Source organism: Sapajus apella, unplaced genomic scaffold (assembly GCF_009761245.1).
Source record: "Sapajus apella isolate SASKATOON/1434 unplaced genomic scaffold, GSC_monkey_1.0 scaffold1, whole genome shotgun sequence".
Taxonomy (NCBI): Eukaryota; Metazoa; Chordata; class Mammalia; order Primates; family Cebidae; genus Sapajus; species Sapajus apella.
The window spans coordinates 1709348-1733096 of NW_022436941.1; the positions used below are offsets into that span (position 1 = coordinate 1709348).

A 23749-nucleotide genomic window follows, 5' to 3' on the forward strand; every position below is an offset into this window, starting at 1 on the left:
TTCATACAAAAATAGCTTGTTGATTCACTTGCACAAGGGGCTTTTGTGACAAGAGGGCAAGTTTAATGACTTAGCTCTTTTGGGAGGGGAAGTATAAGGACATAGAATTCCCTTCCCACACAGAGGAGCTGATGTTGAAAGGAGTGATGTTAAAAGCAGCTTGTAAATATGCATACTTGATGATTGACTAAGGCACAGAACCAAAGTCTCTCCCCCTTGCCAGGTAAGAATTTGACCGTCTGCATTCACTTTTTCAGACTGGAAGCGTGACGTGATTCTGGGTAGAATGGAAAACTATAAGTAAAACCAGGAGACTCAGCAAGAACTAAGAAAATGTTAATGAAATATTCTTTATGGACCAGAGGCAGGCCACTCTCCCTGCTGCAGGTGTTGCTTGGCAATCAAAAAGCAAATTATCTTTCTAGTTGGATGGCACCACAGTTAAAGTTTCATAGGTCTAACCATGCTCTGCCCACCGTTAGAGGAGAAAGTTAAACTCTTAGCCCTAAAGAAAATTATAGAAATGTACACATCTACTAATAAAATTGGTTGATGTAGTATTTTAATAAAGTCTCAGTTTAAAAACCAGCACTTAAGATCCAGAAAATCTCTTTTCTTTAAAAAAAAAAAAAAAAGAAAGAAAGAAAAAAAAAAAGGTATACCAGAGAAACAGTGCAGGCATTTATAGAATTGTGTGAAAAAATACTACATATAAATAGCACTAAATGCTAGGGAGGTAGGTGTGTGCAAACTGCCGATCTCTACCCAATTTCTCTCTGGTTTTGAGTTAGTAATGAATAGCTTCCTTCTTATAGCAGGTGATTTAGGGAAGCTCTTGGTATTTTCTCAACAAAACTAAATGGCATTAACTTTTAACTTATTTGTTGCCAGTAGATGATTTGTATGTTTTTACACATGGGGCCAGCAAATGAACAATTGAGTTTCATAGCTAGGTCATGGTGGCCTGGGTATGGAGTTCAGATACATGTAGTTGTTTATTCAAAAATAAGCATACGTCTTTAGCAAATTACTCAGACCCAGCAGCTGTTGACCCTGTGTGTTTGTTAGACTTTAAGTAACAATATAAACATAGCTATATAGATAAATATACACTAGTGCATTTATATTTCTGTTTGTGCCACATTTCACTTAATGTGAGCCACATGTTTAATCTGGTGGGCCTTTAATACTTTAAAGGGCTGACTTTCCTTACTTGGTTTTAAATATCCAGATCTGCCCATTTTAAAAATTATGTCTATTTTGTGTTTATGTTTACGAATGTATTAAAGCTATCAAGAGATTTTACATTTGCAGTAGAGAAAAATGCTAATGATTACAGTGGTTTAAGCAGCAGCCAAGTACATAAATTGCAATTAAGAGGGATTAGCAGTTACCTGGACTTGCAAAACAGGGATTCAGATGTTCAAAGGTTAGTAATTTGGCAGATAGTTGCTTTGGTTGGTTGGTTGTTTTAGGCAAAATGGAAATGATATAAGGAGTGTCATATCCTGAAATAGGAAAATAGCCTGGATGCTGAAGATTTCTGAAACGTGGTAGATTTTCTGATTCCTGTGGCATCTGAGAATGTCCCAAGTTCTGGCTCCCACAGACGAGGAGTCTGTAGATAGGAAGATAGGAAGGGTACAGAGTGGTTGGTATCTCTGTGTACACAATATCTCTCATTGGTACCTTTTCTTTTCCTTCCTCCCAGTGTTGCTAACAACCACAAGCAGAATTTGATGACGGTGGCAAACCTTGGCGTCGTGTTTGGACCCACTCTGCTGAGGCCTCAGGAAGAAACGGTAGCAGCCATTATGGACATCAAATTTCAGAACATTGTCATTGAGATCCTAATAGAAAACCATGAAAAGGTAATACAATACGTAATTGGTCACTTGCAGTGAAGAATGTACTTGGGGGGAAGCTGCATTGGAATTGACCTTCAGAGTTGACTCAGATTTCCATTGCTAATGGCCCTGACACTGACAGGATGATGAAGTTGCTGGTGGTGGTGGTGATGGTGGTGATGATAACACAAAGGTAGTGGCAAAGTGTCAACAGTGGTAGTTATGATGACAGCAGTGGTGGTTATGGGGTGGCAGTGGTGGGTAAAATTTATTGAGCCAGGAACTATGTTAAACACTTGATGTATATATTGTTATTTTATCCTCACAACAATTCAATGAAGGAGGTACTATTATGAGCCTCGTTTTGATCACGCTCTTTGTTCATTTCTTACTTGATTGTTTCCTTTTGAATTTAGGAGTTTTTTAAATTTTAGAGATATTAAACTGTCTTCATTTGTGTTGCAAATATTTTTATTTGTAGTTTGTCTTTCAGTTTTATCAATAGTGTTGTATTTTTTATACAGTTTGTGGTGTGTGTTTTTATGGTCTATCTTTTCTTTTGGGTAATCGGGTTTCCTAGTCTTTCTTTTGAAGGTTTTTCCCATCCCACATTTAAAGAATGTTAACACAGAACCGCCATTATAAAACTGGGGAGGGGACAGTTTTAGTCCCCTAGAGCTTAAGTCCCCTTACCCACTTCATTGCTATTATGAGCAAATCCCTGTGAAGTTCCTCAGAACTTGTGAGGGGTTCCCTAAAGCACCATTTAGCGGCAACATATCTGGGATCTAATAAAAAATGCTGTTCCTCTTAAATAAAAACTTTTGCCTAGAATGGCAATTAATCATGCACAATAAATTCAGAGTGACCACGCCTTACCACCTACAGTGATATTGTTGTAATGTAAGCCACCACTACCTCTTGTCTGACTTTTTACAAGAGCCTCCTAATTTGTTTCCTTTCTTCCACCCTTGGCCTGTCAATTCTGGTATCAGCCACCAGAATGAGATTTTTTTTTAATGTTAAGTCAGATAGTATCAGTTGTCTGCTAAGAACTATCCAGTGGCTTCCCATTTCATGCGTTCGCCCACGTAGTCTCTGTCCTCTGACTGTTATTACCTGATCTCATCTCCTGCATCTCTCCTGTAACCATCTTGTTTCTGCTTGCTGTTTCCTGGACATGACAAGCACATTCCTACTTCCAGGTCTTCATAGTTGCTGTTCCCAGTGGCTGGAACACTGTTCTTCCATAAAACCACATGGCCTGTTTCCTCACTCCCTTCAGGTGTACTAAGTGAAGTCTACCCAGATCTCCCCGTTTAAAATTGTAATCCCAACTTCCAGCATTCCCTTTTCCTTTTCTCCTGCTTTGTCTATTTTCATATATCAAAAGACAAAATCACAACAAGCTTAATTTAAAGATCTTAATTCACTTTTATTTGCGATTCCAGAATTGGGCAATGCCTCATTCTGTAAAATAGAATGAGTGTTCCAGTGAGCTGAGCAGAGGTTGGCTTTAGACAGAAAAGGGCTAAAGAAGAGAACAAAAAGGAGATTAATTGTTTTAAAGTTACTTTCCTTGTGAAAGTTAAAGCAGAGGGGACTTCTTTATGTGCTGACTAAAACTGGGCTGTTTGGGGATTTGGCTGTTATCTCTCTCGTCATTTCTTGGAAGCTCAGACAAACAACTTATTTCTGGCCTCATGGTATCGAACCTCAGCAGGAGTGACTGCATTTTGTTTGGTCTGTGGAGCCTAGCGCAGGAGCCCATAGGACTTCCCAAATTAGAGCATGTAATATAATTTACTTACTGATTAGATCTGTTGCTTTTCTCACCTCTCTAAGCATGTATGCTTCAGGAAAGCAGGGACATTGTGTTTTGTTCCTCAGCAGGCACTAGTACATTGATTTTGGGTGAATGTGGCAGCCAGCCTCCAACATGGCTCCCATTGACCCTGCCCACCAGTGTCCATTCTCTTGTGTAGCGCCATCCACTTCTGAGTAGAGCTAGCCTATGTGATCAATAGAATATTGCCCAAGTCACGGTATTTGACTTCTGAGAACAGCACCATGTTCATTACTCTGGGAAGGTAAAACCTTCTTCTTCATAGGGTTTGTCTTTTGTTGACAGATAAGCCAGCTTCATTCCTTTTTCAGTGCAGCTTCAGGCCTAGCCTGATATAAAGCAAAGAGATGCTGCCTCAGTCTTCTCTGGAAGTTTATGGTGTTCACCTCACAGCAATTCTAAGAATTCGTGGCTGTGCTCTGGCCTCTGGCTTTCCAGAGATAACACTTTGTCTAAATTCCCTGCCAATAGAACTTATCCTTTGCCATCAGATCCAGAGCAATTTTATGTCTTCAGAAGGATGCTGTCAGAAACTTATTCTTTAAAATCTACAATGTTGGCCAGGCATGGTGGTTCACACCTTTAATCCCAGTGTTTGGGGAGGCTAATGTGAGAGGAAACATTTGAGGCCAAGACTTTGAGATCAGCCTGGGCAAAATAGCAAGACCCCCATCTCTACAAAAAATAAAAATGGACCAGGTGCGTTGGCCGAAGCCTGTAATCCCAGCACTTTGGAAGGCTGAGGTGGGCAGATCACGAGGGCAGGAGATTGAGACCATCTTGGCCAACATGGTGAAACCCTGTCTCTACTAAAAATACAAAAATTAGCTGAGCATGGTGGCATGTGCCTGTAATCCCAGCTACTTGAGAGACTGAGGCAGGAGAATCACTTGAACCAGGGAGTTGGAGGTTGCAGTGAGCTGAGATGGCATCATTGCACTCCAACCTGGCAACAGAGCGAGACTCTGTCTCAAATAAATAAATAAATAAATAAATAAATAAATAAATAAATAAAAATGAAAAATCAGCTGGATGTGGTGGCACATAGCCATGGGAGGCTGAGGTGGGAGGATCACTTAAGCTTAGGAGTTCAAGGCTATAGTGAGCTATGATTGCACCACTGCATTCCAGCCTGGGTGACAGTGAGATCTTGCATCTAAAATACATAAATAAAATGTTTCAAAATCTAAAGTTTCATAGTATTTAAGGTCTTAGTTAATATTTACCAAGCATTTCCTTAGACTTGGCTTTAACTTTCTGTAATAGAAACACACACACACATACCTAGGAGTAACTATTCTTCTGTCCAGTCTTTAGTGTGAAAAGTTAGACAAAATCCTGAAACCCCACTTGAAGAAGTACTTTCCAGCAGCACCTTTTCATGTGTAAGTGTATACCCTCTTGCTTGAAACAAGCCCTACTACAGAGCTGAAGTGTATATCCCCCATAGCGACTGGCATAGTATTCTCTCATGTTGTTAACATTTTACATAAGGTATTTACTTTGTGCTTCAGAATAATCATTAGGAGGGCTCTAGGAGTAAATAGAACATGTGCTGAAGAAAAGGGGTGGAAACCCAGGCATCTAGCTATTGGAGCCCCTCCATAGACAGAGAGACAGAGAGAGCCATAAGATGCCTGCTTTAATTTTCTATTGCTACATAGCAAATCATCTCCAAACCTAGTCACTTAAAATAGCAATTATTTTATTACTTGATTCTGTGAGTCAGAAATTTGGGAAGTGCTCATGTGTGCCCCTTGTGGTATCAGCTGGGGTGGTTTGCCTGGGACTGACAGGTCCAAGGTGGCCTCACTCCACACAGCTGGGACTTTGGTACCAGCTGTTGACCAGAATGCCTTGATCCTCCTCCACAAGGCCTCTGTCTCTGCAAGGTGCTCTCCCATCATTCAGGAGTCCAGCCCCAACTTCCAAGAGAGCAAACACAGAAGCAGCAAGGGCTTTTAAGGCTTAGGCCTGGAGCAAAGTATGATTTCTGTCACCTTCTGTTGGCCGAAGCAAGTCCAGCCAGATTCAAGGCTAGGAGCACTAGATGCCACCTCTAGGTTGAGGAGCAGTGTGTGCACACAGGCGTGGGAGGATTGTTGACCGTTATCTTTGCAGGGGATCTACAGTACCTGGCAAGTTTGTATTTAGTTCCCTTTAGGAATGACTCTGCTTTCTTATCAGTGGCTTGTGCTGAGCATGTGTAGCAACCCAGTGTTGTTATGGAGAGTACTTCTCTGCCTCCTCTCTGCATTGTCATTTTTCATACAACCAGGGTCATCAGGCATCTGGTGCTAGTAACAATTTCAGCCCTTAAATCCCCTTTGTGAACCTCGGTATGGAGAATCAAATCATAAATATCTAAAACTGGAAAAACATTTTTAAGATTGGCATTAAAGAAAAAGGAAAGAGAGGTGGGTAATTCAGTTTCTTTAACCTGATAAAACACCTCTTTTTCAATAGAAGGTAAGAGGCCTCTGTGTTCTAACTGGCTAAGGCATAAAGAGAGAGTCTTTTCTCTCTTTGCCTACCTGTCTTTCTCTTGTTTTCCAAGGGTTAACACTAGACATTCAGCCAAAGGGTTAACAGTGAACATGATCTCCTTTATTTTGTCACTCATATCTACATACCCTCAAGATAGTACCTGCAAGTCTAGAAACACCCCCTCACCCCAACCCAGAGAATCCATCTACATCTCCTTCCTGGGAGCCGTAGTGATGTGTTTCACACACAGCTTGAGTTTGGTCAGAGAGAGCACACTAACCACCTGCTTACCCTGTCACAATGGTCCAGAACTTCTGTCCCCCACCTCTCCCACAGACCCGGGAGGGAAGCAGTGTTTGGTACAATTCTGGGAAATAAATATCCTAGATTAAGAGGAGACAGATAGGAAACAGCTAGAAGATATTGTATTATGTTTGGGGGCTCATGGAAATTTTTCTTTTCCTATGTTGGTAATACATACTGATTATTTACTCATTATTGAATCTTTTAAATGAACACAGTCTAGAAATAATGATGATAACAGTAATAGCTAACTTTTACTTACAGCTTAGTGTATACAAGATATTGTGCTCAGTAACCCTATAAGGTTAATATTTTTAGCTCTGTTTATAAGCCTGAAGTGCAGGACACTTTAAGAAGCAGCTGGTTAGGAGAAGAACAGGGGTTGAACTTAGTACCACTCTCAGAACCCAAACTATTGAAATCTACTCTAGTTAATCTCTGTTCAATGCAGTAAACATTTATTGAGTATCTACCATTGGCCAAAGATAAGTAAAATAGGTCCTTCATTTTTCAAGGCACTCCCATTTTATCAGGATTTAACTAACTATAATACAATGTGCTCAATGACCTCCAGAAAGATGAATAAAGTGTTATGGTATCACCGAGGAGAAATAATTTAATTCTACTGGCATTGGGCTCTGACAAATTAATAGAAGTTTTCTGGGCAGAGAGAGAGTAAAGATAGGAGGGACAGTCACTCAGAGGAGCACCATTAATCAAGTTGTTTGTATTAAAATGACATGGTCGTGAAAGACGGTGGGTTGTCAGGAAGTGGTGGGCGATGATGCCAGCGAAATGGATTCTGCCCATTTCCCATGGAAGCCATAGGAAAAGGTTTGAACTGACACCTGAAAACTGGGAGCTCTCAGAGGTTTCCAAGTAGAGGCTAAAATGGTTATGTCAGAACTTTAGAAAGACATCCCTGGAAGCTGAACCAAATAGTACCTTGATTGCTGACGTCAAAATCACACATTACATAAATAACAACACAATAGCGTTAATCATACTATTCTAAACTTGCAGCTCAGATAGTGTCACCTTTGATGTATAGCCTTTGCTTAGAGGGTAGAGAGAGATTCTTAATTTGTTTCTTTTTGCCTGACTTCCTAAGGGGAAATGCTAGCTCATAGCATCATTTCCCATCAATGACTCCATACCCTGGACTCTCCTTGAGTTACATGAGAACTAAAGAGTAGATTTGATGGTGTAGTTCTTTTTACTTACAGTCAAGTTTCAGAGTTGAAAGCTCAGATGGCAAAGATTTTGGCTCTTCCCACGCTGTTAAGGTAGCAGTCAGTTATGCAAAATTACCATTTCCGTATGAACGGAATCTTTTCCCCGAACTTACACCTTATCACACTGAGTCTTAAAACATAAAGTAGGTAAAAACTGAAGGTTAGGGTAAAAGCAACCAATATTTTCTATGCTTCTAGCTAAGATTTTAAAACAAAATATTGAATGCTGTCATGGTCCAAGATCTCAAACTCCAGAAATTGTATTTCTTACAAGGTTTTCCCTTTACTTAGTGTTTTAAAGGCTTACTTGCTGATGACTATGACAATTTTAGATGTCTAAGAAGGACAATCATATCAAGAAAACATACTGCTTGCTTCTCATAGTTTTGGTTAAACGTGAAATCTCAGGCATGTGTGTGTGTATGTGTGTCCTTGCTGTTAAATTCCAACACATAATAGTAGGATTGCACTTGTTCTATAAAAATTCATGCTGTTTCTCATGGCTATGGCACCCGAAAGGGTTTCTGTATGTGAAGCAGGATGTATGTGTGTTCATGTGTTACGTACCACGGGCTTTTGCCAGCATTGCCTCTTTTGATGCCTATTAATGTTTGACAAAATAAGTGATAATAATTCCTTTCCCAGTCCATCAGTTAGCTGTGGAAGAAGTGGGAGTGTTGATCCTTGAGCTGTTAATTCCCAGAAATCCCCAAAGATCAGTCCCCTTTTTAACGTGTTAACTTTTAACCTCAGATGTCAAGGAGAGGAGCTAGCAATCATGGATAACCCCGCTTAACACCTACCATAAGCACTAAGTCCTAAGCAACCTTGCATTCCCAACAAAATGCTAGTGACTTATAATGTAGTTAGCTCAATTTGATTGATTTGGGCCACCAAACTGCCTTGATCTGCTTTTACCAAAATATTGGTGACATTGAAATCCATTGCACTAGTTCTTGGGCTTTGTGCACAAAATGTGCATCGGTTAATAAAATATAGTTGGTTTGGCAACTGACAGGCGTTTGGGAGTTGCATTTTATTTCCTTGATATTTCAAACAGTTGTTGATGTGCAAAATTAGCAAAATGGTATGCCTGGATGCTTCACTGCGTTGAGATAGTCATTGGTACTCTTGCCTGCTCAGGAAGCTAATCTTGTTCTGTGGTCACAGCTTTTGTAGTTTGTTCACTGATTTTTATTTTTAAATTTTTGGTTGATTTTCCTTCCATTGGTTCTTGCTTGTACGCTTTGTGTTCCTCTCCTTGTTAGGGTTCAGAAGGAAGCTAGATTTACTTGTGTGCTGGGCTAGAGTGCTTCTGCCACAGGGCCATGTTCTTTTTTTAGTAGCAAGTACTGTGTAAGATACTCTTCATTAATGTGATAAGGTAGGTTGTGCATTTGAACACGTATATTTCCCCCAATAAATTCCAGATAAACTAATAATTGTTTGAATTATGAAACTTGTTTAATGCTACTCAAATAAGGGTGGAGAGTTTTGTTGTATTTTAATCTATTCATCTTTGTCAGCAAAGAGAACAGGAAATAGAATCTTTCTGGAGATATGGAAAATCACAGCACTCCATGGATTACCCAAGCCTTCTATATATACCCTCCGTTACTAAATGTAATTGGTTCTTTTTGAGAGATTTTTAATAAAGCTCCCCAAACTCCTTTCCAAATTGTTGATTCCCTCTGCCAAAATGCTGATATCAACGGGACCTAGGACTTCCAACTGTCCTTAAAAAACCTCTGCAGCTACAGCCTCTGAATTTGACTTCTTAACAGTTACAATAAATGAGCCCTGCTAAGACTTGCCTGGCTTCCACTGCTGCATTTATGGCTTCTCCTGCACCATGCAGTCGTCTGCCTCATTGTCATGAGAAGGAGCGAGCCATGCTCAATAGTTGTAGGTCCCCATTCCTAATGCATTAAACAAACCAATCCCAAATTACTAGGGACCCTGGTGCATTTATGCCTCAAGAAAATGTCCAGTCTCATTTCTCATATAAACCTTTCTGTTTTGCATTGTAATCCCCAGGCCTCTGCCGTTGATTTATTGTCTCAGAGCTGCTTTGTGGTTATAGACTAGGAGCTCTTCATCGTGACCTAATTTCCCTCCCATAAAAATCACAGCACATAATAAAGAGCACACCACACACATTACAGGGAAATGCCTAATCCTTTTAAATTGCAGGCACATGTGACAGATGGGATTGAAGAAGGTGTAAAAATGTATATGTGACATGGCTAAGAACAAATTCCACAAGTGTCAATGCTCTCCAATGTCAAGAAGGTCCAGAGGGGGATCAATGAAATTTAGAGTTTGTAGACAGTGCAAGGGAATAAGAGCAGGAAATTCTGTTGTTGCTGTAAGCAGTTAAGATCAATGTTTTGCAAAGAACATTAATTAAATTTATACTTATAAATTAAATCCTCATGTCCGGACTGCGAATAATCCATTGTTGAATCTCCAGTTATTTCCCTTTTTGTATGTCTCCTTTTTTATTGACTACAGTAATATCTTTTGAACACTGAATGTCAAACTGTATTAGGCGCTTCAGTCCTCACCCCAGTCCTGGGACTTCTTTACAAATAAGGTCTCCGAAGGTCAGAGACTTACATAACTTGCCCAAGGTCACAGAGCTAGTAAGTGACTAAAATCACATCCACCAGACTCCAAAACTTAAGTCTTCCCATTTTGTCCTCTGTCTCGCAAATTAATAGTGGGTATAAAGACCACAAGGGCTGAAGACCCAGATGGTCAAGCTATCTAGGTACCAGTCCAGCTGCACTCCTTATCTATGTGACCTTGGACAAATCAGTTAATCTCAAGGAGTCTCAGTTTTCTCATCTCAAGAGGGCAAGAATAATAGTACCTCCCTTACAGGGTTATTGGGAGTAGCATAATCCACGTAGATAATCCATGTAAATAAGTTAGCATTATAAGCTCTCAAATTTTGTTTTTATTGACATTTATACCACCACCATCTCGTGCCTGCTCTTTGCCACATACTGCACTGAGCATTTTATGTGGATTATCTTTTCAGTAGCTCTGCAAGGCAGGTATTAGATCCCCACTTGCACAAGGGAAACAGACTCAGTAGGGTTAACTTTGAGTTAATCTACTAGCTATGTAGCTAGTAGGTGGCAAAGTCAGGATTTGAACCCTAGTCTGCCTAGCTCCAAAGCCAGTTTGATTTGTACCCATATGATGATCTTAAATTCCTTTCCTGTATTTGATGTGTTGATATGGCAATGATGTCAACATCAGTGATGGTGAGGTCAGTGTAGCTGTAGGTTTTGCTGCCCACTGAATGAGCAGCAGAACCAGGATCAGCCCAGGTCTGTCTGACTGCAGAGGCCAAACCACCCCTGACCACTGAAACTCACAGCTTACAGCGAAACAGTAGCTTGGTATTTATGGATCTGCTAATTCCACTTACAGGAAGCTTGAAATCGGGGATACTTGGAAGAGTTACCCAGAGTTATATTTTTGTTTTACAATTTTATTCCCCAAAAGCTTCCAGAAGGCTTACGATCTTCCTTACTTTTATCTCTAAGACATTCCTGACTAAATAGGAATTAGTTTGTGAGTTTGGACAGTATTAACTGGGCACTTGGGGCAGAAAATAAATCTACCCCTTTTGTGTTAATTTGGAAAGTCTCTGTGAAATGAGTAGATTGTTCCAGCCACACGGTAGAGCTCCATAAATCCATGGCTTGTAGGTTATATGAGCTCCTGCTTCCGTCATTCAACAGGGTCATTTGCACAGTGATTCTTCTCTACAGACTGAAGAAAACTTCATTTGATTCTCTTGAAATCATCTCTTCTAAAATGAAATAGGATTGGAATAACCAAAAGAGTTGTGAATAATTCAGATTCTCATTAGAATTTCAACTCGAGCTTCTAGCATGGAGGCAAACCCGTGGCCAGTCAACAGGCTTTAAACGGTTTGCGTGTGTTCAAGTGTCAGAGTTAAATAAACAACAGTCACTTGGGGAACAGTTTTCCAGGGTCATTAATGAAAGTTTGTGTCGTCTGCTCTGACTTGATCTAATTTGCAGAGGCACCCTGTACCTTGGAAGACCGTGTAATGGTAATTATGACAATCCCATGTCTGGCACTGGACATTTTGCAGCATGCTTCCTTGCACGTTATCTAATTTGATCCTGAGAATAGCCCTATCAGCGGTCTTCAGGAGCCTGGGCCTGGCTCACAATGGCTCTTGCCCATGGCAAAAATCTCCTCGCAGAGCTGATTCTCTTATGCTTGGATAACTTCATTATTTTAGAGGAAACAGCTGATGAGCAGAGTGAACTCCCTCATTTGTTCCCATGTCTTTTCCTGCTCTGCTGTATATAAATATTGTCTTGGAAGCAATTTTTCACACATCTGTCTAAAGCCATGGTCCTTCCTCACAAGTTCCTCTTCTTTGTTTCTCCAACATTTACTACAGTTCTCAGGAAATAGTAAAAACTCGCATTTTTGTTGACAGTTGAAATTGAAGTACACATTATTTTTGCTCCCATTGTAATTGAGTGAGGAACTCATTTTCAGTAACTTGCTAGAAAAAAAGAGACAAAATGTGCAGGCCAGAGGTGAAGCGGAATGTGAGGGAAAATATTAAAACCAGGCCTATCACTAATTCTGAACTCATTTTCAAATGCTGTTAGCTAGGGATTGCTGAAGGCGTTGTAACTGAGGCCAGAGGCAGAAAGATGCTGGAAGACACCGTTAGGTTGAAACCCATTCTTGTATGTTTGGGACACCAGCTTTTGTAGTGAAGACTGCCTGGAGATTAGCCGAATGAATGGCTGCTGCAGCCCTGGGGCTTCCCTCCTGGTCACTCTCCTGCTTAGCTGTGTGGCAGGGCAGGCAATCTCTCATTGTGAGCCGGTCAGCCAAATTGCTTTGCTGTTGACCTACAGTTTAGGGATGCATCTTCAGATGCATCTGCCTGGCACAGTGCCTGACAGGTACAAAACTCATACATAGGAGCCATCTTTAAATGCCCGCGATAATGGTACACAGTGAGGTTGTCACCTGGGGATGGCCAAATAAAGAGTGAGGAGAGAGCTTCTTTGAGGTTGCAGTCCTTGAGCTTTTCTTTCTGTTGTAGAGGCTCAGTAAGAGACTGGAGATGTTTATAGCACTGGCAAACTTGGTTTTTGGGGTTCCAGCTGCTTGAGAAGTTAGGAGTTTTTTTCTTGCTTTTACTTTGTTTCCTTCTCTTCTTATTCCCTTGCCCCAGTTGAACTCAGCTACGTGTAGTGATTCAGTTTATCTTGTTGAAAATTTTCAGTCCCCTAGGGAAAATATGATAATGCTGTTTTCAGACAGCTGTGTTTAGGAGTGAGACTGATTTAACCAGCTGGCTGGCATCATTGGAGCCCGAGGACCTGCCAACCCACGGAGAGCAGCTGTTTGGGCTGAAATTCTTATGATTCTTATGATTTTGCTTCCTACATATCAGCTTTTGAGTTCTGTTTTTAAATGCACACACAAAAGGAGAGAGGACCATGAGAAAGACTGATGTGTCTAGGGCCACCCATGGGCGAAGGGTAGCCCTAGATACATCAGAGACTGTCATTTAGGAAGGAGAAAACTCAGAAGGAGACCAGCTTCAAAGCATAAGAGATGGTAATGAATGGATCCACAAATTTTGATTTTTCAATTTATAGTGGGGGTATTATGCAGCCATTAGGAATCATGTCTGAAGGTTTTTTTAATGAATGAGGAAATAGTGTATAATGTTAGATGAAATGTATATGATACAAATGGCATAAAGAATATAATTTCAATGATGAAAAGTGTGTGTTAATATTAACTGGGATCATTCATATGAAGCATTTAGCTTAGTGCCTAGTGTGGCAAGGACTCAGTAAATCATAGCCACAGGAGTGCAGACTCTATCCACAGGGTGCGTGTTCACCTCCTTCACTATTATACCCAGAGTGCCTCCTATAAAGGAGATGCTTAAAAGGTGTGTGCTGGTTGAATGAATTAGCATGAATATTATTGTATGCATTTAAAAATGAATCTGGGGGGGAACTGGGGGAACTGTTATCATCTGTAATTGTATCTACAATTGTGGCTCCTGAACCTCTCTGAGCCTTAGTTCTTCATTATAAAATGCTGAGGACATTACCTGTTGCTCAGGATTGCTGAGAACTGAGTGAGCTACATGAAAAGCACACAGTATGATGACTGGTACCTAAGGGAGCCTGCAATAAGTGGCGGCTACTATAATCGTGGTAAGCACCATACAAGCATTAGCTGTTATAATTAGTAAAGTCCACTATACTTTTATCTGTAGGAAAAAAAAAAAAAAGATGAGAGTTGTCATGATTTTTGTCTGTCATTTACTTCTCATTTTTTAGCATGAACTTTTAGAAGGATAATAAAAGCCCTTCCAAAAAAAAAAAAGCCTAGAAACAAATAAAACCTAAATGCTAACAGTGGTTCTCTCTAAGCGGTAAAATCGGGAGAATTTTTTGTTTTCTTCTTGAGACTTCTGCATTTTTCAAATTGTCCATTGTGTGTGTGTGTGTGTGTGTGTGTGTGTGTGTGTGTGTGAGACTTATCAAGATAAACGAGGAAAAGCTCAGCATCACGGATAACATGGAGCTGCTGATCTAAAAAAGGATGCTGCAGCTGAGGACAATTGGTGAGGATTGGGCAATGGTGCCCTGCCCTAGGGTCCTTTACGAAACATTATTTAAATACATGTTTCACAATTTAAGAAAGTTCTGAAGTAGTTGTTAAGAACTTAGAAACAGAACCAATGAAGAAAGATAAAGGGATTTTTGATTCATTGGTTCTGGACAAAGGTAGTCAAAAAACTTCAAGTGCTATTAACAGTGGCTTCTCTTGAGCACAGCTGCTTTCTGTTTTCCTGGAGAGAACGATGAAAAGACGCTCAGTGGAAATTGTAGTGGAAGAGGTTAGAAATGGAAGTGGGTGGTTATCAGACTCTAGGATAAGCTTCCAAAGGAGAATGTTTAATGCCATTTCCTAGAAATGTTTAAAATGAAATCTTGAGCAACTGCCAGTGGTCTTCTTGGATCTTTTCTTGCTAATTCCAAGACACTGCCAAGCTTTCCGTTGTACTACTTCAGGCCTGTTTTCTTCCCCGTTCACAGATGTGTGTAACCTTGTTGTGAAACTTTGTTTGCAGATATTTAACACTGTGCCCGAGATGCCTCTCACCAATGCCCAGCTGCACCTGTCTCGGAAGAAGAGCAGCGACTCCAAGCCCCCGTCCTGCAGCGAGAGGCCCCTCACTCTCTTCCATACTGTGCAGTCAACGGAGAAACGTGAGTCTCTGCTGCGTGGGGTCAGTGTGGCATTCAGGGACATCCCATGCTACCTGCAGCTGCTCAGAGTGGACACTTTCAGCTTTTCTCTGTGCGCTGCTGGCTTTTTGTGTCCTTGAAGACTGTATCATTGTGCCCTCCCAAGTGCCTTTGCTGAGCAGCCCTGATAGGACGGGAAGCAATATTACTGAGAATGAAAAGGAAGGGCTGCCATTGAGGATTCTCTTTCCAGATCTCCTGTGGACAAACAGCTGAGTCTCTTTTCCTCCTGCTGCACAATAAGAACTGAGCTCAGGCACTACTTCTTCAGCTTCTCTTTTGTTAGCCATTCCCATAGAGACAGTGTCCTTTCCTTTTCTCAGCTGTAATGAAATACCCATTAGTGTGAATCACATGCCCCAATAGAATGTGACTCTTGCTCAGCTTGATGTTTTACTCCACCTCTCATGGTGCCTGGCGTGGAGTCAGCACCTAAAAATATTTGAAATTCATTAGTAAATTAATTAGGGAACAATGCCCTACTTGTTCCAAATACCAGAGTGTTATTACCACGATTATATCACATCTGTTTTTCATCTCAGGATTTCTGAGTTCTTTGCAATGATCAGGTGCTGAGCCCTAAAATATACAGTATTGTTTCAGCCTTTGCTCTAAGACAGCCTCCGTTTGCTCATCTGTAAAACAGGGATAAGAGGACCTGCTCATAGGGAAATTGTGAGAATTAAATGAAATTGTGCGTTTCAGCATCTGAGACGTGGTAAGGGCCAGTTCCTGAGAGCCGCTACTACTATTATTGGTTACTGTTTAATCACACACAGAGAACGAAGCCTGGTTCATTCATGCAGCTGATGTTTACACGACACCTACCAGGGACCGGGAATGTAAACATGAGACCTTGGCTTTAAGGAATTCAAAAGTGAGTAAGGAAACAAGTGACTACAAATGTAAACAGCATCACAGCTGCTTCCTTAGAGATACATACATTGAGAGAGGCAGTAGAACACAGTGGTTAAACACACTCTGGCACCAGGTTGTCTGGGTGTGATTCTGCCTCTGCCGCTCACCAGTTATGTGTGGCTTGGGAAGTTATCTAATAGCTCAGGGCCCTATTCTCCTCTTCTGTAAAGTATGGTTGATGCTTTCTATTTCATGGGGTTGTTCTGAGGATTAAAGCCTTTCATACGTTGCCGGGTGCAGAGTCAGTGTTCAGCAAATGCTGGTTGTTGATGGCGCTGGTATTGTCACCATCATCATCGTTGTTATTACTTGTTTCTGTGAGGTAAAGTGAAGGGACAGAGGCAGAACAGTAAACTACTTTGCCTGGAAGAAGAGAGGCTTCATGTCTGGATTGGTATCTTTCTTTTTGTCACAGAAAAAAAAAGGTGGTTATTTTAATCCCCCTGTATTTCTAAAGTAATGGCCTTCCTTACCATAACACCTAGAAGCAAACCTTCCCCATCCCAAAAACCTGCCTGCACTAAAGGATATTGTAGAATCTCATCATATGGTGGTGCCTTGGTATATTTAGCATCATTTGGGTTGTTTCAAATATTTTGTATTTATAACTAAAGCTACTGTTAACATCCTTGTAACTAAGTCAGCTCTTTTTCATGAACATTTCTTCAAGATAAATTCCTAGAAGAATTTCTAGGTCAACAGATATGCAAGGTTTCAGGACTTTGTCCCTGTGCTGGGATTGGCTTTCCTTCTAACAGCACCCTGTGTTCCCTTTAAATGTCTGGCTGGGGTCATTGTCACTGTGGTCTGCATGTGGTCTGGGTCCCTGCAAGTGTACCAGGGAACACTTGGAAGAGGACTGGCCTCACGCGCACCTGCCGAATGAACAAGGCATCAGACTATGCGGTAATGTGCTTCTCAGGTTTCCAGGACAGCTACGCTTACGTGTACGGTGCAGATTAGGAGAGGCTAGACAGTACTGGTAAATTCCCCTAAGCTTAAAACAGTGCTGGGTGTGTGGTTAGACTGAAGCAGAAGCAGCTTTGGAATAGGCTTTAAAGCATTCTCTGGGAGCTCATAAGAATGAAGATGGAGATCAAGAGAAAATCAACTAGATCTTTGTGCAAGATTAATTTTATCACACAAGGCAGAGGATGAAAGTTAAGGATGTGTGAAAGCAGGTCTGTCTCAGCTGCAGAGCAAGCTGCTCTGTCCATGTCTGTAGATGGTAGACAAGGGATGCTAACGGGGAGGACAGAGAACAATAGGGCCTTTCTCTTAACGTTAGGAAATGCTCCCTGGAAACACGACCAGAGCATGCAGATATGCTCAGATATTTGTAGGAAGCTTAACTTTCCCTTCTTTCTGAGAACATTTTAACTGCAAGTCTCTAGGTATTTTTGTTGTTGTTGGACGGAGTTTCACTTCTGTTGCCCAGGCTGGAGTGCAATGGCATGATCTCGGCCCACTGCCGCCCTTGCCTCCTGGGTTCAAGCAATTCTCCTGCCTCAGCCTCCCCAGCAGCTGGGACTACAGGTGCATGCCACAGCACTCGGCTAATTTTGTTTTTGTTTTTGAGACAGAGTTACTCTCTGTCACCCAGGTTGGAGTGCAGTGGCATGATCTTGGCTCACTGCACACTCCACCTCCCAGGTTCAAGGGATTCTTCTGCTTCAGCTTCCCAAGTAGCTGGGACTACAAGCACGTGCCACCACGCCCAGCTAATTTTTGTATTTTTTAGTAGAGATGGAGTTTCTCCATGTTGGTCAGGCTGGTCTCAAACTCCCCACCTCGGTGATCTACCTGCCTGTGGCAGCTCCATAGGCTCAGGCCTCTCTGCCTTTGCACTGGCACTTCAGGCTCATGGCATTATCTAGCATATTAGATGATGCTCATAGATGTGTGTCTTATTTTCCAGAAGGGGTTTTTCCTTCAGTATAAGTAGACCAGTTGTTTGCCCAGGTCCCGGCCTGCAACTCTCCCTCCCTCTCTTTAATCTGTGGGTATTAGTATAGTTTTCTCTAGGTGGTTTTTGTTTTGTTTTTCTTTTCCTAAAGATAAAGCTTGTTTTATTCTCAGAAGAAGGAGCTTGATGGTTTCTCATGCTTTGTGCTGGGCAGGAACTTAGGTCCATTGTAAGACAGCAAGTGGCTCCTCATATCATAGGCAGTGTGTGATGGGAATGGGAGCACCTTCTGAGATTAAAACTTAGTGGTCAAGAGGAAAGGGGATGATGGGGAAATGCAGAATTTAGAAAACCTCATAGCAACAAATACAAACTGTCAGGAAGCCACTGAATATTTTAGTGAGGAAGGAGGTAGATATCAGAGTTATCTGTAGACAGTTCAGTTTTCTGAAAAGAGGAATTTTGAGAAAGATACTGAAGGATGTGAAGGTCCCATTCTGGTGCAATAGATGGGAAGGGTGATCTTTGATGGGAGAGTCTCTCTGTGAGTAGCAGTGGGCAGCTCTCATCTGTAGAAATACAGAAAGAACTGTAGAAAGGTGATCTGTAGAATAATAATCCTGTGAGGTAGGTTCTCATATCCACATTTTATAGACAAGTAACCTGAGGTCGAAAGGTTAAGCAGTCACATGGTTAGCAAATGGCAGAGAAGGGATTTGTACCCAGGTAGTCTTCCTTCCCTATGCTTTGTTATCTCCAAAAAAGGGTGCCTTTGTCAGTTCTTGAGCTACAGAAGTGAAAACCTTGCTAGACTGAGTTACAGAACCAACGAAAGCCATCTGTTCCAGCTTCAAGGGCTACATGGGGGCAGCTGAACCATATTGAATGGGTTCCTCCGTGTGCGTCCTGGCAGGCTGCAGCCGTATGACAGCCTCCGCTCCAAATCTAGCACCAACTACGCAGAGAGCGATACGTGTTGAGCGGTAGCTTTAATATACTGGGCCAACGCACTCATGCTTATTTGTGATCACCTTTGAACAGATGGAACGAGGTTTTTCAACTATGCTGCCAGATAAATGGCAGCAAAGGAGATTACTGTTTAATCTCCAAGTTTCCACACAGATATACCATCCAGCAGAGACTGTACTGGTGCATCTAGGTGGAAGGTATTGACATACAAACTGTACTTTTTCTGGACGACTGTAGAATGGGGAGCCAGAAGGATTGGAGAGAGCCAGCAACAAGGCCTTGTACCTTATAGGTTTCTTCCAAGAGGTTGCAAGGTGACACAGGGTTTATTCTGTCCCAAATGTTTAGCATTTATACCAAGATGTCGAAATGCATTTCTTGGAACAGTGGTTCATAGACTTGAGTGTGCATTCGAGTCTTGTAGGGGGCTTGTTGGGAGGCCGAGGCAGTCGGATCACCTGAGGTTAGGAGTTCAAGACCAGCCTGGCCAGTGCGGTGACATCCCATCTCTATTAAAATATAAAAATTAGCTGGGCATGATGGCAGGTGCCTGTAAGCCCAGCTACTCAAGAGGCTGAGACAGGAGAATCACTTAAACCCGGGAGACAGTGGTTGCAGTGAGCCAATATTGTGCCACTGCACTCCAGCCTGGGCAGCTTAGCGAGACTTCATCCACCCACCCCCACAAAAAATACAGATGCTTGGTTTCCTACCCAGGATATTCTGAGTCAGGAGGTCTTGGCTGGGGCTCAGGCATCTACATTTTTGAAGCACCCTCGTCTTGCCTATGCTAACTCAATTTAGAGAAGCACTGGCTTAGAAAGGTGGGGACCGTCGGGGTGCCTTGTCTTCTGTCTCTAGCAGAACATGTCTTTGAATTGCTGTTGGAGTTGGAGCAACCCGGCAAGGTGGTTGAAAGCGGAGGCTCTGCAGTCAGACTGAGTTGTTTTAATGTCGTCTCTATCACCTACCACTCCGAGACCTGGAGTACATTACTTTCCTTTTCTGAGCCTCATTTTCTCATCTGTAAAATCTATCACCAATAATAGCTTCCTTGGAGGGTAATTGCCATTGCCATGATTAAGTGAGCTGGTATATGTAAAATACTTGAAGCTGGGCCTAGACCATAGTAAGCACCTAATAAATGTTAGCTACAATTATGATGATTATCATCAGGCTATAGTTTGACCTTACAACTGACTAAGGAAGTATACCCCCCTTTGGAGCCTGCAGATTCCAAAAGAGAGGCCCATATGTGAGGGAAATGCAGAGTCTCCCCAGCCCCTTAGAGAGCCTGTTTAATGCTTGAGTGCAAAAACATCAGCAGCCTAGGACATGTTGTACAGCGTCAGTGGGGGTGGGGGCAGGAATAGATTCTTGGGCCTTGTTTTACGTGGATCATGTTAACTAGCTGCTGAGATTATAGCTCTGAATAATTCTTTCAGTTCCGTTAATTCATCCTGGACCCTCTCCCAGACAGACCCAGTGAGAGGTTGAGAATTCAGCTTATGTATTTCTCATATGTGTCTTCCTTGTTGAAAATGACTGGGAATTCATAGTATTCAAAGGCTTACGTAATGCCTTTCTCTTAGCCGTCAAAGCTGTAGCATGTGCCCTTTCTCAGGTTGCCTTTGCAGATCGTGGGTGCTCTGGGCACACCTGTTTGCTTTGGCAGATGACATGTTTATTCACATGGATTCCTACTGTCACACAGGCTGCAGAAGGTGTAATATGTTTCTTGGGTTAATTATGCATAGTTACTACACATGACTGAAAACTATGTTGATAATGTGGCCATTAAAAAATGATGCTGTGGAAAGCTGGTGGCAGGAAAAACAGCTCGAGCTAGACCCACTAAATGAAAACAAGCACATTCTAGGTGTATACTTTGGGCACTATCACCAAGTGAAGAAAGCAGATAACATTAAGTATGATGTGGGTCTGCTTTGTTAAGAGAAAAAAGTATATGTCTGTATGTGTGTGTGTATATATATTTCTCTGTGTAGCAGGACGATTGGACATTTACACACCAAAATGAATACAGCTGGAGGGTGGCTCATATAGGATATTTGTGTATATATATGTGAATGCTTTTCTATACTTTCTAAATTGGAGAGAAATGCATATTTCTTATATATTCACTTATTTTTAAGTTATTAACAAAACTCCCTAATTATACCTTTCATGTACTATCTCAGACCCATTTTGCAGTGAGTCATGGTATAAAAGTAAGTAAATGTGTAGTTTCCTCCTTTCTAATAAGCAAGAGTATAAGTTGTCTGTACGTGGACTCCCCCAGATACCAGTCAACTGTAGGTTAACGGGAAGCAGCTTTTCCTAAAAGCAAGTTCTCAGGTATAAAAGAGGGCTGTATTGTGAGTAACAGAGTGTCCCTTTAACTCTGATCATTCAACTTCCTCTTCAGCCATTCATCAGAGGCCCATTCCTCCCTGTGGTTTCTGAAATGGTGTTTTAGGGCGTCTTCCTCATTGTGCCTCCATGTCTCTCTCCTGGGAATCCGTGCAATCCCAGGCCAGACGCAGTGACTTCCTCACTGTCTCATGAAATTCAGTTTTGTTGGCATTTTTTCCCTTTGCAAAGAAAAGGGTTATTAGAGGTGCGGTGGGGAGAGACTCAGTCTGTCCACACAGAACCAAAATCAAAAGTCGTTTTGCTGAAGATAATCTGTCAAAAGTTTTAATATTATCTGCCATGTGCTGTGATCAAAACAACGGATTGACTCCACTTTTCACTTTTCAACTCACTGTGTCGTCCATCATCTCCTAAACTCCTTTTTAAGATTTTTTTTAAAACATTGCCCAGACCACTTTTATATACCCAAACATATTACCCAGACTGCTCTTTAAGATTATTTTTATCGTAGGGACTGAAGCTGCTGGGTCAGCCTGAAATAAGACCACCTCAGATTTTAGTGTGACTTGGCATATCACTATTATCAGGAACAACAGCTACAGGGGGGAAAATTGCTTCAGAAAGTTTCATTCCAAGCTTCCCATGTACTTGGGTGTTTCCCAGAGATGGTAGACTCAGAAATTGCTGTGCACTCATCATTTTTTATTGCCAAATTCATTAAGCTGCCATGCTATTATCATCCCATATTGTCAAGATGATACATTACAGACTTCATTGCAAAACTTTAACAAGCAGGAGAAAGTACACCTCTCTTCTGACCACAGCACAGGAAAGCCTCTGGGTATTTTGCATTTGTCTTCCTATTTTTTATGTGAATCTCTGTGTCTTTGCAGAACTTTTGCTCTGTCTGGTAACTCCCTTTTCTCCTTGTTTGATCATGTGGAGAGTCTGTTGCCTCCTTTTGGCTCTATGAGGCATCCTGAGATGCTGTTAAAGAGCAGTCCTCTTGCCTCTTCCTTTTGCCCTTTCCTCTTAGGCACCATGGAAAGTTGGGATATGAACTTGTCTTCTGACAGAGTCCCATGCACTGTGAGAAACCTCCTGCAAATGTTTTATATTTACCCTCCAGCGCCGTGTATTCAGTGAGCCAGACCTGTTCAGGCCTGCCAAGACATGTGAATTTGGCTTGGCTCTGTGAGTGCTTTCCTGGCCTCGCCTCTGGGTTCTGTGATAAACAGAGCTCCTGTCTCCCATGTGTGATGGGGTTGCCATCAGAGTGGGTCGGAGTCACTTGGTAAATATGGAAAGTGAAGTCACTTAGCTCCCAGATTTCCATGGCAACCCCCAGAACAAGTACAATATCACCAAAATTATTCTGCGACTTTCCTTTTTTAGTTGCAGTGATTTGGTTGCATACTCATGTTTTTCCGTTCCTGATTTGTACAAAAAACAAAAACTCTGCCCACTGTCATCAGTACTTTGGTTTCAAGGACATTAGTGGTCCCTGTCTAAAGCACCTGAAAAATTCAGTAACATAAAACTACATCTTTATGTTCCAGCAGCATAAATTTTTGATTGTGTATTATTCCCTTATATTTAACATTTATCCTATAAATAACCATTCACGGAACCTTAGTGTAAATGACCTGTGGGCTAGGCACCAGGAATAGATAGCTAATGCTGACCTCACCTGCCACATTAATGGATGCTGTATGGCCAGACATCATGTCCCTGCCCTTGGATAGTTTGCATCCTTAAGGACCAAATTCATACCCAGTTTGTCACTCCTTACAGAACACATACATGTTCGTGAAGGCACTGCCAGTGCATGCCTTCCATTATTTGGGGGTTTATTTTATCATTTTCTTGTTGCTGTGCCCTTGTTTTCTGTGATTAATACAAAGAGAGATTTTTGTTGACAAACATGTTTGAGGCGGGCAAGCATTCCCACTGACTTCCACCAGTTTAGGCATACTCAAGTTGTGCGGATGCTTTCTCTCTTTGTCATGGTCCTCTATGATCTTGTTGACCTGACTCATAACTGTTTTTCTTTTGAAGCCCACTAGCCTATAATTTTTTTTCCTTCAGCAACATAATTGCCATCAGTCCTTCTTATGCCTTCTATGAGGATACCAGAGCTGGATTGAATCATCAGTGACTCAGGGAAGTCTAGCTATGTTATTTGAAGGATTTGCTTAATTTTTATTTTTATATTTTCAGTGTCTTCTAGGCTGCCTGTTCTTGTGCACTTCTATCAGGAGTAGTACTCATTCGCCCAGCTGATGAAAAACTCTCCTGTTTTGAGTGACAATACTGAATCATTTTCTCTTTATTATTATTATTATTTTAAAAGAGGCAGAGTATTGCTCTGTCACCCAGGCTGGAGTGCTGTGGCGCCGTCATTCCTCACCATAGCCTTAATTTCCCAGGCTGAAGCAATCCTCCTGCCTCAGCTTCCCAAGTATGTGAGACCACAGGTGTGTACCACCAGGCCTGGCTAATTTTTAATT

General features: G+C 41.6%; 1 protein-coding gene across 6 annotated transcripts in view; it reads left to right on the forward strand.

Moving 5' to 3' along the window:
• The window catches only part of ARHGAP26 (Rho GTPase activating protein 26), a 462881-nt gene that overhangs the window by 343824 nt on the left and 95308 nt on the right, over positions 1 to 23749 (forward strand). For all 6 annotated transcript variants that reach the window (XM_032291490.1, XM_032293486.1, XM_032292845.1 and 3 more), the window contains exons 18-19: positions 1712 to 1871; positions 14896 to 15034. In XM_032291490.1, the coding sequence (XP_032147381.1) occupies positions 1712 to 1871; positions 14896 to 15034 (299 nt within the window). The remainder of the gene's footprint in view (positions 1 to 1711; positions 1872 to 14895; positions 15035 to 23749) is intronic.